Genomic DNA, 15103 nt, shown 5'->3' with positions numbered 1-15103 from the left:
CAGGCCCTCTCCAGAGTCAGGCTGGTCTCAGTGCATTGATTAACCTCAGGTCATATTTTTTTAGCCTCTCTTCGCGACCATGAAGTTTAGAACCTTTTTTGGTAAAAATGCTGAGATTCTGATCAAAGCTGGGGCTTCAGGCATGGCCTGACAGTGCCTGTGCTTTAGTTTAGCTCTGGTCTAAAACCTACTCAGAATGGGAACAATCTCTTTGGCATCTTCACTGCCTTAGGAAAATGGTTCTCCAGCCATGATCTCGTAGTCCATTAATGACTCCGAACGAGCTTTGGGAGGATGCTGACTTTTCAAGTTACGTAACCCTAATCACATACGTTTAAAATATGTGTACATACATTAGACACTGGCTTAATGAGTTCTGAATACTGTTTCTGCTAGGTGCTTTTCATTTTAAATGACTATCTAGAAAGCCTTAAAAGTATGAACCTAAATTCTGTTTGTTTCTTCATTCTCTTCATGTCAGTCACTAGAGCATGTTCTGGTTTGTTGTAGGGCTGCTAATTAACCTAATTTTTCATTACAGCAAACAGCAGGGAAACATTTTGACTTTTGGGGAAGTAGGAAAACTGGGGGTCTGATAAACTTGACAAGCTTTCTCCCTTTTGTTCTCCTCCTCTAACATCTCCCACTACCACCACTGCCCTCCCAAAAGTTAAAATTCAGGGTCTCCATTCATAGTAAGACCACATCTTGCTGTTCAAACTAGTAGTCTTTTTCAGTCCTTAGTGCTTATAAGATCGATGTGCTGAAACTGCACCAAGGTATACGTAACCAGGCTGATGAGTAAAGGTTTCCCAACTCACCAAATGATCAAGCACATGTCATACCTAGGATAACTTGGTTTAAATCACTGATGACCTGATTTTTAAGAGGCACTGAGCACTTGCAGCTCTCATTGACTTCAGTGAGGTTTGTGTGTGCTCAGCACTTTTAAAAATCGGGTTACTAATCTCTCAGGGTATATCTACACTGGAAAAAAAACAACAACCCCACAGCAGTGAGCCTCAGAGCCAGGCATACAGAGCCACCTCCTTCGCTGGGTTTCAGAGCCTGTGTTCCAGCTGAGCAGGAATGTCTACACTGGTATTTTTAGCACTGTAATTCGTGCCTGTAGGCCCAGGCTCTGAGATTTGCTGCCTTGGTGGTGGTTGGGTGTTTTTTTTGTTTGTTTTTTTTGCAGTGTAGACATACCCTCAGTGCTGCCCCAGTTTTCCTGTCTGCACGATGGGGATATTTACTACTTATGTCACAGTGATAGGAAGATGAAACTAAATTTAGTTTTTGTAAGGGACGGACTTTGCAATTCACAGATAAGTGTTAGAGTGTTTATAGCCCAAATGTGCCTCAGATACCCAAACCACATGTGTGTATCAGGGTATGTCTACACTGCAATTAGACACCCACGGATGCCTGTGCCACTTGACTCAGGCTGTGGGGCTCAGGCTAAGGGGCTGTTTAATTGCAGTCTAGACATTCAGGCTCGGGCTGGAGTCCGGGATCCATGACCCTCCAATCTCACAAGGTTTGGGAGGGACAGACTGTTCTCTTGAGGTCATGGCAAGTTCATAGGCTTTGGACCTCAACACAAGACCAGTAGAGCATTGATGTTAAGGAAATCTGCAAGGCCTTTCGGGGGTAAGCTGGGACAGGGTATATTCCTTTATCAAAATGTTTAATTGTGAGGGATTGGGGAAGGAATGGTCACTCCTCCAGGATCCTCTGCTCCTTCCCCTACAACAGCCCAATGGGTCAGTGGCCCCTCACTCTGGCAGAAGAGGCATGGGCACAGCTTCCTTTGAAGACCCTTGGAAGTTGGAGGGTAAGTAACAGAATTGCTTGAGGTAGTCATTGGGATAGATTTGGACTGGCCCCCTTGGGATGGACTTCATGAGCTGAAAGAGATCTTTTCAGTCTAATTTCTGATTCCTTCCTTCACAGCCCTGGGACTGAGCCAGAGCTGACTTTTGGGGACTGGAAAATCAATGGGCACAGGGTGCGAATATTATCTTGTCAGGGAAGGATGGGGGCTCTGAGGTGGGAGATGAGGGACCCCTTATATCCTAAAGCCAATCCAAGACTGAGCTTGCTGCCTACTGCTTATTTGAAGATGGAAGGTCTGAGTCTCTTGGCTAATATCAGGCTGGAATTTAATGTCTGGCTTTTTGCCACACACTAAATAAAACACAAAAAGCCCCAAATCATGTAGGAGTGTCCTCCTTCAGTTTGAATCTGAGCCCCTTTCTAGGAAAGCAATCCACAGGCTAGATTTCATACTAGTGGTGTATTTAAACTACCAAGTTACAGCCCCAAGAAACTGTATACAAGGCCACTCTAGCCTCACTAACCAGGCTATCATTTGTTTAGACTATGGATTGGTTTTGGTCAATCAGTACAAATAAGGAAATGCGAATAGTCAACTGGGCAGGCTGGTGCTATTGTGTATTGTAGTCTGAAAGATCAAAGGTTTGCATCTCTTTATTTTTCTTCTGAGTATTAGGGATTTATAAGGAAATCCAGGTTGTGTGATTCTGTCTGGCTTCAGATTCAGTCTCTGTCCTCTCACCCCTCCTGCTTTGTTAGCTGCAGTTTCTGACCATGTTAAATCCCATTTGTTAGATGTTGTGCCCCAGCTAGCTGCCAGTGGTTGGGGCACAGGCCTGGAAGTCAGGGAGCCTGGGTCCTCTTCCTCGCTTTGCTACAGTGAGTACGTTTAGCCTAGAAAAATAGTTTTTAAATACAACTTAACATGTTTTAATTAACACTAATGTAGATGGTATTTAATGCCTTTTAAAAAAGATTAGCTGGTCATAGTCAGGCTTGGTGGGAAGAAAGTAGGCTTTTTCTGGTCAGTGATGACAAATATGAACCTTGTTGGTTATTTATATGTATTTTATTACATGGTACGCTCACTCTTTAAGGCCCTGCTTTGTGCTCCGGATTTTGCACATTACCTGTGGGAGGATTGGGTTTTTGCTTAAAGGAAGTGCTAGACCATAGTGTCAAAACTAAAGGGAAGATTGAGGTGAGTATAGGGAGAATATGCCTCTGTTGGGGTAAGGAACTCATCCCTTATTTGGGTACTACTAACCCATCCCTGCCAGAGCTGACTTTATCTCTGCAGTTCATATAAACACTTCTGGAAAGCAAGTATTCAGTCTTTAGAATGTCTGAAATGGTTTTTAAAATACCTGCTTTTGGTTCATTTTCTGGTGGGATGATGCCTCTTCTCAATGCAAGTCGCACACATTGTTTGCTGCTTTGCTTTTGTTCCATGCCATGTATTTTTCAGGAGCAAAACATGAACCTTTTACAGTTTGCTTAATATAAGTGTGTGATCTACTTGGTGTTTTCTCCCTCCTCAGTTATGATGATGTGTCTGTTTGAATGGAAAAATAAGTTAATAGATGCCCAGTTCCCTCCCTTCTCCCAGCAGAACCCCTGGGACATGGGTTTCTCGCAGGTGAAAGGAGAAAATGTGTGTTAAAATAATGGCAGCCTATCACAGGTAACTATAGAAATTAGATACAGAGCTTGTTAGGTCAAATCATATAGGGAGATTAAATATGGCTCTGTGTGGTTTTAATTGTGGTGTGTGTGTGTTTTAAGAAAGAATGGGGAAAGTTTACAAAACCAAATTAAAATGTTTCTGTTAGCCTTCCTTTTTTTAATTCCAGTGGATAGTTTTGGGGTGGGATTTTTTCAGATTTTGGTTTGTGTTTTTTACCAAACCTTCCCCTGCAGTACTAGCTACCCAAAGTTAGACTTGCACTTGTACAGCGGGAAGAGAAAGTGAAACTATTCTGCTCTCTTTCGACATGCTGAGAAATGCATAAGGTAGGCAAATCTCAAAAGTAATAAAGTAAATGGAGTTTGCAGCATTTTTTTGAGAGAGCTAGAACATGATCAGTAATGCAAGAAGGAATTGGGGAGAGTGGTTAGATATGGGGCCATATCTTGCTCAGTTAACCTTTATGATCCTGTAGAAGTCACTAGTGCAGATCTTTTAAATCAAGAAGAGAATTTGGCCTCTGTCACTTTCCCTTGAATGTGGAAGCATATGGCTGGATTTCTTGATCCAGATGCCCAGTAGTGGATAAGTGAATATGTTGCAATTTCACAAAGAATCTTTTAAGTTAAAAATTTCTCAGTACTTCTCAAGCTTCTGGAAACATGGAAAAAATGTGCTTTGTACAGCCTTTCCAGGCATCTCTGGTGAGAAAGTTTATTGCCCGTAATGTAGAATTCTAGTGTTTCATTTTTGAATACCTGTTTGGTGGTGTTGGAAGAGGGATTGCTGGAAAGTATTCTATGGTGCCTAGGGCTCATATCCTACTTTATCACTTATGTGAATTCAAATTCCTCTTCCCTACCATGATTTCAAAGTTTACAGTGTACCACCTAGCCCCTAAATTTACTTTCACCTCCTCCCTGGATACCTCCTTTTCAGATGGAGGAAAATAGGACCAATAGCATTATCGAAACATCAGCCTGGGACCTAGGAACTGCTCAGCTCTGACACAGATTCCCTCTGTAGCCTTGAGTAAATCACTTGGGCCCCAGTACTGCGATGAGCTGCGTATGAGTACGCTTGTATTGAGTTCAGTGGGGCTCCATCTGTGCAGAGCTCATTGCAGGATAGTGATCTTAATCTCTCTGCTTCAGTTTCCCCATTTGTATAAAATGTGGTACTATCTCAAAGGATGTCGAGAGGGTTGGTGACTCTAAAAGCGACAGTGTGTATGTGCTAAGTATATTCTAGCTATAAAGATGAGATGTGCATTAGAAATATACATAGACAGGAGACGTTGGCATCAATAAAAATCCCCCCCCCCCAAGTAAAAGGAGATTCTGTGTCTTAAGCAATAAATATAATGAGATATTCATCCTGTGTCTCTGGCATTTCCAGAACAGAACAGTTGGACGACCCAAAGGGAAACTGGGCACTGCCTCTGCAGTGAAGCTAGCTGCTAATCGGACGACTGCAGGAGCGCGCCGGAGAAGAACGCGATGCCGCAAGTGCGAGGCTTGTCTACGTACAGAGTGCGGCGAGTGTCACTTCTGCAAAGACATGAAGAAGTTTGGTGGGCCTGGAAGGATGAAGCAGTCCTGCATTATGAGGCAGTGCATCGCAGTAAGTGTCCAGTTGTAGCTATGGCTCTCTTGAGACACCTTGACAAGCCTTGTTCTGGTGGCTTGTGTCAGAGTGTACCTACCCATCTTTCAGAGATCCTACTGTCCCTGGTGACTAGACATGGGCTATAGAACTCAATCCTCAAAGTTCATCTCTCCTATTTTAAAAGCAGTCGGCAAAGCAAGCCTGGATCCCATTTGAGAGATGCTTCTCAGACCTCTTTCCTCCCCCTTCTCTCCAACCTTATTTAAAAATGTAATTTTGGATTCTCAGTAGGTTTGGTGTGGGGGTCAGCATGAAGAGAGGATATTAAAAATGTGCCAAAACTTGCATCTTGAATATGAACCTCTTTGAATTTCAGGATGGTGGAAAATTCAAGTCCGATTCAAAACAAAGGATGGGGGCGGGGGGCTGTCTTCTGCTTTGGATCTTGTCAGAATCCAACCAACCGTACCACCTCAACTAAAGAAGGTGGAAATCTTGAGCTAAAATCTCCCACAATGTTGACACTGTTGGAACCTGGATCTCAGACTAAACCAGATCCGGATTTGTATTTGCCACCTTCTCAGCTGTTCCTTTCACACTGAGTTGCTGTGGTGTTCCAGTGGTACATCCACTCTCTGAAGGGAGGAAACTCCAGCTTTTCTGTCCCATTTTAGTTGTGGTTAGCTGTATTTGTAAGTTTGAGAGTTTCCCCTGATGGATTCAAAGGCCTTATCTGTGCTGGGATCAAACTGTGCTGGGTATTATTACTATTTGCTTTTTTTTTTTTTTTTGAAGGAGAAGCACATTGTCTGCTGGTGGTGGTAATACTTCTGTAGTGGCTTCCGTCTGATCTTAGTTTAGTCTCCCAGCACACCTATGAGTTACGTACATTTATTAACTTTATTTTTTATTTGAGGAAACTGAGGCAGAGAGAAATTGTGCTTTGTCCAGGGTCACACAGCAAGTGAGTAGAAGAGCCCTGCATAGAACCCAGATCTCCTGGGCCTGATTTTCAAGAGTGTTCAGCACTCAGCAGCTCCCACTGTTCTCCATAGGAGCTGCTGGGTGCTGAGCTGTTCTGAAAATCTGGCCCTCTGGCTCCCAGTCCTGTGCTAGGCCATTCATCCCTTTTAGAACAGGGGACGTGGATTCACTTCTTCTGGGTATGTTCCTGGCTCCATCAGACTTGCTCCATGACCTTGACCAAGGTTCTTAGCCTCTCAGTGCCTCAGTTTCCTGATCTGTAAATTGGAGGGAATACCTCCCTCTCTGTAAAGTACTTTTGCAGCTCTAGCGTGCTTTTCATCCGAGTACTTTCAATGATTATTAACTGAGCTGTGACATGAATTTATTGACCAGTTTGGATGGAGAAATTTTTTAGTCATGCTAGTCAAATCTTGCTCCCTCTTCTTGTTGAGGGTCTACCGGAGGTTTATAACATGGCTTCACGGTCTCAATCGGTCAGGGAAACTGCTATCAGCAACCAGTTTCAATCATGGTGTATAGTCCTGATCCCTGTGAAGGAGACGGTTAGCAAAGTTGCACTCTTCTGTCAGCCAGTAGTTGCTTGAGGGATGCTCCATTTCTTCTGAGTAGTCCTAAACAAAGCAGGGCCACTCCTGCTTTGGGGGGAAAACAATGCTAAAACCATTTTCCCTCTCTCTGACCAGTTCAGGTGTGTGTCCAGAATGATCACAGACCTTCATGGAACTGGATTCTGTTCTGGGCATCTTTCCCTATATTCTATGGGAAAATATTTTTTCCTAGATCAGTTCTATTTCAGCAACTTTATGTCAGAGAGCTATAGTCTGATCACATGATTGGGAGTCAGGATGCCCATTGGTGCTAGTACCAGTGGGAATCTTATTTCCACTTCTCCCTTGCAAAGAAGGCCTGTAGAATTGTCTGGTTACAGTTTAAAATGGTTCATTTTGAACCATTGTAGTTTGTAACCGTGCCTCGTGTTCCCACTAGCCATCCTGCCTTATATAAACTTGGTCAGTGTGTCCTTCGGTTGTTGCAATAGCAGTACATTGTGGGTACATATCCCACAGTTTCCAGCACAGGTCCTCAAGGCGAGGCTTTGTGGAAGTAATAATCCACAGTTTGTTCTAGTGCTGTTCAATAGATTTTTGCTTTCCAGTTTAAAAATATCAATTGTATAAAGAACATAGGTATTTGGTAACATTACAAGCCTTAAGAGAACCTGTACTGCACTTCATAAAACAGGAAACTAATCTGCATGAAATGACTGAAGCTGCAGTAGCTCAGAACAAGAGAGGAGATGAGTATGTGAGATGTTGTGTGTTGCACAGAGTGGTTCTTCAAGGTGATGCAGGGGCATTGTGCTGGGAGGACCAATTGTAATGGTTTAGCTGCAATACTAGCAGTTTGTCAACATGGGCATTTCAGTGGTGTGGGGTGACCTGCGGCAGGATATAGAACTGGAGACCCTTGCCCCAAGCAAGAACAATTACAATAATGCTGACAATGTCTGTGCTTTTGCAAACACTTTTGTGCATAGACATAGTGTGTTACAAGCATGGCAGCTGCTTGCAATACAAAAAATTTCTAGTAGGCAGAACTTCTGTGGCTTTGAACTTAACTTCTGTCAGTTTTCCCCAACTGCAGACTGGAGATAATCTCACAGTGTGTCTGAGGATTAGTTAGTTAATGTTTTAGAAAAGTTCTCTAAAGATGAAGTGTGCTGCATAAGAGTTAAGTATTTATTGACATGGTAAGGTTTAGAAGGGTTACCAAAGTTTAGATATTAACAGTTGATGTATTGGGCAGGCTGAACAGTAGTATCTTCAGTGTCACTCATTTTATTTTATCCTGCCTGAGATTTCAGACTATCTGCAGATTTCAGTCAATGTAGTTATCCAATGATGGTTTGTTGGGATTTGTATATACTTCTAAAATAAATCCTTTGCCATGAAAGCCAGTTCTCAGCTCTTGAGTGGTTAATACATAAGTAGTGATATATAATGGATGGATACATAATTATAACCAGCTTCTTTTGAATGTCTTTGTTCCTCTCCTTGTCACAAGACTTGTACCATATTGCAGCAAACCAAGTACTTGTGTAACTCCCACCTGCTCGGTGTGGCACTCTGTCCTCCTCAGCTGTAGAGATGGAGTCTGCTACAGCCTGGACTAAGAGAGAGGTGTCTTTTAGCTCATGCAGTAAAGGCTCATGCATTTAACTCAAGAGGTCCCAGGTTTGTTCCTTGCTGATGACATCCAAGGTGGTCAGCGTTACGCTTGTATGTGTTTTAGTGCAAAGACAGTTTCCTAATTAGACTGACATTCTGGCACTTTGATACCAAGATAAGAGAAATAACTAAAGTAGGTGGAGAATTGCAGCATCTTAACTGAGATCTGGCCTGGAAGGAAGAATATCTCCATTGCTAGAAATTCACCCCTTTACCTCCTGTGTTCTTATACAGTGCCTACAAAATGGTATCCTAATCCTGATAGTGGCCTGTAGGTGATACTATGATATAGATATTAATCATGGTTAGATCTGGGAGTTGAGAGATTTGGGTTCTGTTCCTGGTTTTGCTGTGGACTTGCTTTGTGACCTTGGTTGATTCCCATAACCTTCCTCTGCTCTTTCTCTAAAATAGCGTTGCTGCCTACCTGCCAAGGGAGGTTATGAGGTATAATAGACCAGTGTTTTTGATGTTCTAATTTCTCTTCTTTCTTCTATGTCACTCTGTTACCGTAAACTAACTCAAAAGCAGGGTTCTGTATCTGTTTACTGTAAATTTCTAAGACCAAGACCAAGGCATATGTGCTGATGTAGTTAAGTGGGCAGGATTCATCCCTCGGGTTGTCCATTGACTTTAGTGGTATTACAGCGGGCCAGGATCATCCCTAATGTATATCATTCACTATTTGTTGCTCTGGAGCACTCATCCTGCCATTGACGTTCAGTGCTTCTTACATTCATTAGTTAGAGTTGGTGGCTCTCAGTACTTTATAGAATCAAGGACCCCATACCACAAACTGCTCTGAGATTAGTCAAATGTAAAATTAAATGTTTTGATAGTCTGCTCCATTATGTTACCTATGCCCTAATCTCTCTCTCTCATCTGTGCAAACAGCCAGTGCTGCCTCACACCGCTGTGTGTCTAGTGTGCGGAGAAGCTGGGAAGGAGGACACTGTGGAAGAGGAGGAGGGCAAGTTTAATCTCATGCTAATGGAATGTTCCATTTGTAATGAAATAATACACCCAGGATGCCTTAAGGTGAGTCCAGAGAAATGACACTGACAGTAGCAATAAATAGAGACAGTCACTTCCTTCAGTTATCAATAAAGTAAAACTAACTGCTTGAAAGCTTTTTTGTGAAAACTGTATGAGAATGTAGAGCTGGTGCAAGGTGCAGGTTGGCCGCTCGGGAGCCCAAAACCCTCTCTAAATAAGGAGCATTACTCAAGAGGATCCTCTTTGACATTTAGTAGCTAGTAACCCCAATGAACAGGGAAACCACTGCTTTCCCAAAAGAGCTTTCAGATTCCTTCCACCTCCTTAGTATTTGACATAAGTAAAGATACCTCTCCTTAGCTATTTCCAGGTAAATAACTCTGAGGTGAGGAGATGAACCTGTGAACTTTCTTAGAGCTTCGGAGTTATTTAAACAAAACAATTTGGAAGTTAGGAGATTAGAACATTGTGATTCAAATAAACCTAAATGTCAGTCTGGAAAGACACAGTGAAAATTCCAGTGCTGACCCAACATCTAGCTCTTCCTCCCCTTACAAATGGTAGTAAATGTGTGCCTCCCACCCAGCCAACCTAGCTACTATAGGAAAGAAACTGAATTTGTCTGTTTAGATGGATTACAATAATATGGTCTGGTTGTAAAATAGTACAGCCTGCATGCTGTTCCCGCCTGGCCCTTATTGGGTGTAGGGTGGTCTTAGGCCCAACTTGTGAGGGTGAGTAGGGTAAAGGTTTAGTTGTCTGTTCCATATGTTGCAGGTAAGTGTGGGCAAAGTTGATCTCTGGCCTAGAGTTGAGCATGGGGACTCGGGGCAAACTACGCATGTCTACACTGTGATTAAAAAAAACTTGTGACATAAAGTCTCAGCGTCTGGGTCAGCTGACTCAGGCTCGTGGAGCTTATGCTGCAAGGCTAAAAATAGTGATGTAGATGTTTGGGCCTGGGCTGGAGCTCAGGCTCTGAGATCTCTCCTCTTGCAGGGTCTCAGAGCCCAGGCTCTAGCCTGAGCCCAAACATCTAAACTGCAATTTTATAGCTTAAGCCCCATGATTCTGAGCCAGCTGACCTGGGCCAGCCTTGATTGTGCCACCCAGGTCTTTTATTGCAGTGTAGACATACCCACTGTGACTGGGGTAGAGGCAGGATCTTCCACTTGGATGAAGTCAGGAGACTGTATGAGAGATGTTGTGGTCCTTTGCCTGTACAGAGAAGGTTTGTCTCCCACCTTTAACTAGAGTGTTCTTGCAGTATGTAAGACTGTATGTGTGTGAGAAGGAGAGAGAGATGGCTTCTTTAGGACAGTGGAGGGTGTATGGCTGGAGCGTTCAGTGATTCAAGAGCAGAGTTGAAGCTGGCAATGAAATCTCAGCTAAGTATTTCTAGACTCTGACATTTGTAAATTGAAAAGTCTGTTTCACATGAGTTAAGACCACAATCCCCACACTTACTACCAACCTTTCTACACCTCAGAAAGGACAAATGGGTAGCTCAGTTCATGTGTTTGTCCAGACATAAACCTTGTGTTCAGCAGAGGCTAGCTCCGAGCTCATTGAGCTTTCCCAGCAGTGTCTGTGTCCCGGTAGTCTCTAGGGAACACAGCAGGTATGTTTTATACTTCCGAAGTACTCAGCGTTAGCCGAACTCTGCTCCCATTGACATCAATGGCCATACCCTTCAATGGGAGCAGAGTTAGGTCAATACTGAGCACATCTGAAAATCCCACCCTCTGTGTGGGCTTTTGCAGCCACTTGACTGGGAGACTTCTGAGTCACTCCATTCCAGAACTGATCCTGGGAGCGATTTCTCCAGCTTGAGTCACTCAACCATTCTCTTCATCATCGTCATCCCAATTTATGGTTAAAATTGTTTTGGTATTGCCACAGTAAAATGTATTCCAACATCCCCTACTCCCAGAAGGCAAGAGTTGGTGCCTGTGGGACACACTGTGACGGGAAAAATACTTCTGTTCCAAAAGGCCAGAGCCCCATGCTCTGAATAATGCTGTCTGTATTATCTCTCAGCTCCTTAATCTCTGGGTGAGGAATGGAACAATTTTCAGAGGTGCTCAGCACCCACAGCTCCTGTTGTAGACAGGAGGGTGGGGGAGGGCAGGCTGCAGTTGCTCAGCACTTCTGAAAATGAGGCCTTTAGTGTGTTAGCAAAAGAGTGGAGCTAGTGGTTAGCAGGGGAAGGAGCTGCGTAGTCTGTCCTGCAGGGCACGTCAGTCCTGACCTGCAGCACTGCTTCACTATTGCAGTACACCAAACTCACATGCCCAAACTACTCCAAATTTTCCTCTGTCCTTCCCTCCAGCAACACAGAGTAACATTATTCAGGATTTGGCCTGCAGGACAGAATCACTGTTTAGTGACAGTTGAAGCACTGACTTCCCCAAACCAAATTTGGGGCTTGCTGACATGCAAGCTAGCTATGCAGGATGTGGGTCAGACCTGTGAAATTCAAGCAAGTACTACTGCTGTCCTGCATATTCATGACCAGAGACTAACCAGCCAAGTGCTGGTTTGGTAACATAGAAGAATCACTTCCAGTGTCTGTGAAAATGGAAAAGTTTGAGATATTTGCAGTTCTGCCCTGGGAAAATAGGTGTAGGTTTTTTGTTTTGTTTTTAGCAAGTAAAAACAGATAACACACCCTAGGATTCCCTTCCCTATCCCTGGCCGGAAACACCATGTCAAACTGAGCTTTTGGGGGGCCCCTTACAGCTTGTCCTAAGAAAGTGTTGTGTGGCCTGGGAGACTTGTGTATCTCCTCAGCTTCTCTGGAGCTCCCAGAATTCCTGGTGACCTGTAGCAGTGTGGTATCCTCCAATGCCTTTTCTGTAGGTGATCCACTCAGGGTGGCTGCCTTAGTGACATTTATTTACAGGACGAAAAGGACACTATCCCACCAGGGATTTGGGAGCCTCCAGTGTTTTCAGATTTCTAAGGAACCACATTTAGTTTTTTCTCAATAGAAGAGTGTTCCCTCTTTCCTTTTAGTCTCTTCGTCATCAAGATGTGTTCTTGGGGCAGCTTATTTTTTCCAAACCTTGTGAATGAATTTATTGCTAATGAGTGCAAGAGGATGAATGGCATTAGGTGCACTGGTAGAGAAGCATGCATGGAGTCTAAGACCTTCTCTATACAAACACTGCTGTGCCAGTACACTTCATTCCCCACTTGTGTCACCCCCTTCTTATTCTAGCACTGCCATGGCACATGGCTTTTGCTTAATGTGGTCAGATAAACACTGTGATTCCCACAGCCTTTAATAGGACAACTGCATAGTTGTGTAGTTCCACATTTAGATACCTTGAATTGCTGTCGTCCTGCTGGACATTCAGTGCTGAAGGAGCTACAAGCTGTGGTTTAGACATCTACCTGCTGCTTGGTTTTTGACAGATTCAGTGGCAGGTTTTTGTGTGTCTCATTAGTTTGCCTACAACTACCCACATCTATTCAGTGCTTTAAACTTCACGCAAAGGGGCCTAATGGCCTTTGTCTCCTTTTAGGTAGAATTTGATCTATTCAGCCCAAGAAATAACTTGTTTCTGACTTGGGACTGCCCCAGGGGCTGTTTCCTAAAGATGGAGGATCTATATAACTCGTGGCACAGTCCCACACCTGTGAAGGGGGAAGGGAGGTTTAAGTGATAGTCAAGATAAAAACGTTTAAAATTCCTCCCCTGTTTGCTTACAATGCTTGAGATTATTAAAACTGAAAGGGCTCTTCAAAAACAAAACAACTGACTTATCACTCTCACTGGATAGGGAAACTAGAGCAGTCGCTGTCTGTCTGGTTCAGAGGCTCCACACTGTAGCCCTCTTAGTACTGCAGGAGAATATGCAAATAAGAATGAGCTTTTTCACTGACTTACAATAAATTCTTTTTTGGAGCTTTTCTTTGGACTGCATGAGTCTTCCAGGCCCTTTATAGCACTGTCCTTGCCTCTATTTCAGACTTAGCCCCCTCGTGTCCTTTACCCTGCTGGTAATTCTAGCCTTGATGTCTTATTGGCCTTGCTTCCAACCTGCCATAATGTATTGAATGTCCTCCTTACAAGCTACTTTGCTTTCCGTATAAATATAAATCTTCAGATGCATTTCTTCCACAATGTCAAGAAGTGAATCTAATTTTAACAGTTTTTTTTAAGTTTGTAATTGACTCAAGGTATGAACATGCCATAAATGAGTAGCCATGTGCTCTCACTACCATAATCCTTGTCTTTCCTCACCCCATCCCGACCCTACTGTTTAATTCCACTGTGCCATATCTAAAATAAGACTAAAGGTACAATTTTCAAAAGCACCTAAGTCCCACTTTCAAAAGTGAATTAAGGGCTTATGAAAATTTTATCCCATTAGCTCTTCAGGGCACGACCATGTTGATAATTATACCATATAGCCCTTAATGCAGTTTTGGAGACTGTCTTTTTTAAAAAACAAACACAATACTAATAAACTGGATAGAATGAGCTTTTCTTCTCTGTATACTACCTATTGAATTGATGAAGAAGAAATGGCTAACTTTGAAGGCAAGGGGGCTATAAAATAAAATTGCTAGGCACACCATATCTTTGAATGAAAGTTTCAGCCTGTCCCCTGTAACTGACCTGGCAAATTCCATTTTGTTGGTATTTGGGCTGCAGCCTGGCATGGGGTTATTTTCCTGCATGGAGTCGAGGTTAACATTTTAAGGAGCACTCTTAAGTACATTACAAAAATCCTCACTTTTAAAAACACTTTTCCATGTTAATGAGGATGGGAAGGAGACCTTTGTGTCTGTAAAATGAGGATAATGATATTGACTTACTTAGTGAAGTGCTTTGGGATCCTCCAATTAAAAAGCGCTGTATAAGAGCTGGGTGATTGATTATTTATTTATTTTATTATTAAAAGGCTGATCTTCTTGCCAGCCCACTGGAGGGAAATGAGTGAAAGAGTGTATTGTAAATTGGAGATGAAGGAGGGGACAGTCTTAGATTAGGCAACTGGACAGCCCATTTCTCTACAAGTACAGGATATGGTATCTTAATAGAGAATGCGTCAACTATTAAACAGGGAATACTCCTGATCTCAGCCAACAAGCCAAAATTTAAAATCCATCTCAAGTACCAAACTGGCCAGTCTGTTTTTGATTTTGGTTTTTGTTTTGTTGGTGGTGTTTGGTGAGTAAACTTACAGGGTTGGGAGTATGCATGTCATAGTGCCAACAAGGTAGTGCTGTTCCTTTAGTGCATCTATCCTAGAGCCACTGGAAGAGAAACAACTGATCTGCGATACAGGATAGCAGTGCAAAAAGTCTGTCCCCTGCTATTGTAATGACTACTTTGAGATGACAATAATCTGTATGTGGACTTGCACTGCCACTTAACACTATTAATTGCAAACGGGTTATGCCTCTTTCCCTCTAGGTGAAGGAATCAGATGGTGTGGTTAACGATGAACTACCGAACTGCTGGGAATGTCCAAAGTGCAACCATGCAGGGAAAACTGGGAAAGTGAGTTTCACTGGAATATATGACATAAGCATGAGACACTAAATCTGGTGTATTCTCTCTAACATCCAGATCTATTTTTGCTGTCTTGTTATGGCTATGAAACAAAAGCACTGTTAGTCTAAAAATCCATGTAGTAAACAAAGAGACACATTGTCAAATAACTTGAGACTATTTAAAAATCTTCTCTGCTTTTCCTTATTGTACGTCATTCAGCTGAGACAAAGAAAAGAAATTAGTCAG

At 42.9% G+C, this 15103-nt stretch overlaps 2 protein-coding genes across 8 annotated transcripts in view; one reads left to right on the top strand and one right to left on the bottom strand.

Annotated features, from left to right (window-relative positions):
• RNF34 (ring finger protein 34) overlaps positions 1 to 15103 on the bottom strand; it is a 64734-nt gene that overhangs the window by 16626 nt on the left and 33005 nt on the right. For all 3 annotated transcript variants that reach the window (XR_012155117.2, XR_013634732.1, XR_012155118.2), the window contains one exon: positions 3207 to 3394. The gene's annotated coding sequence lies outside the window, so the exon portion shown is untranslated. The remainder of the gene's footprint in view (positions 1 to 3206; positions 3395 to 15103) is intronic.
• Positions 1 to 15103, top strand: part of KDM2B (lysine demethylase 2B) — a 176003-nt gene that overhangs the window by 144858 nt on the left and 16042 nt on the right. For all 5 annotated transcript variants that reach the window (XM_078848977.1, XM_073313300.2, XM_073313301.2 and 2 more), the window contains 3 exons: positions 4925 to 5149; positions 9244 to 9387; positions 14777 to 14864. In XM_078848977.1, the coding sequence (XP_078705103.1) occupies positions 4925 to 5149; positions 9244 to 9387; positions 14777 to 14864 (457 nt within the window). The remainder of the gene's footprint in view (positions 1 to 4924; positions 5150 to 9243; positions 9388 to 14776; positions 14865 to 15103) is intronic.

The sequence above is a fragment of the Lepidochelys kempii genome, chromosome 15 (genome assembly GCF_965140285.1).
Source record: "Lepidochelys kempii isolate rLepKem1 chromosome 15, rLepKem1.hap1, whole genome shotgun sequence".
NCBI lineage: Eukaryota > Metazoa > Chordata > Testudines > Cheloniidae > Lepidochelys > Lepidochelys kempii.
The sequence above is the reverse complement of the archived record's forward strand: the minus strand, read 5'-3'. Positions and strand labels throughout refer to the sequence as shown.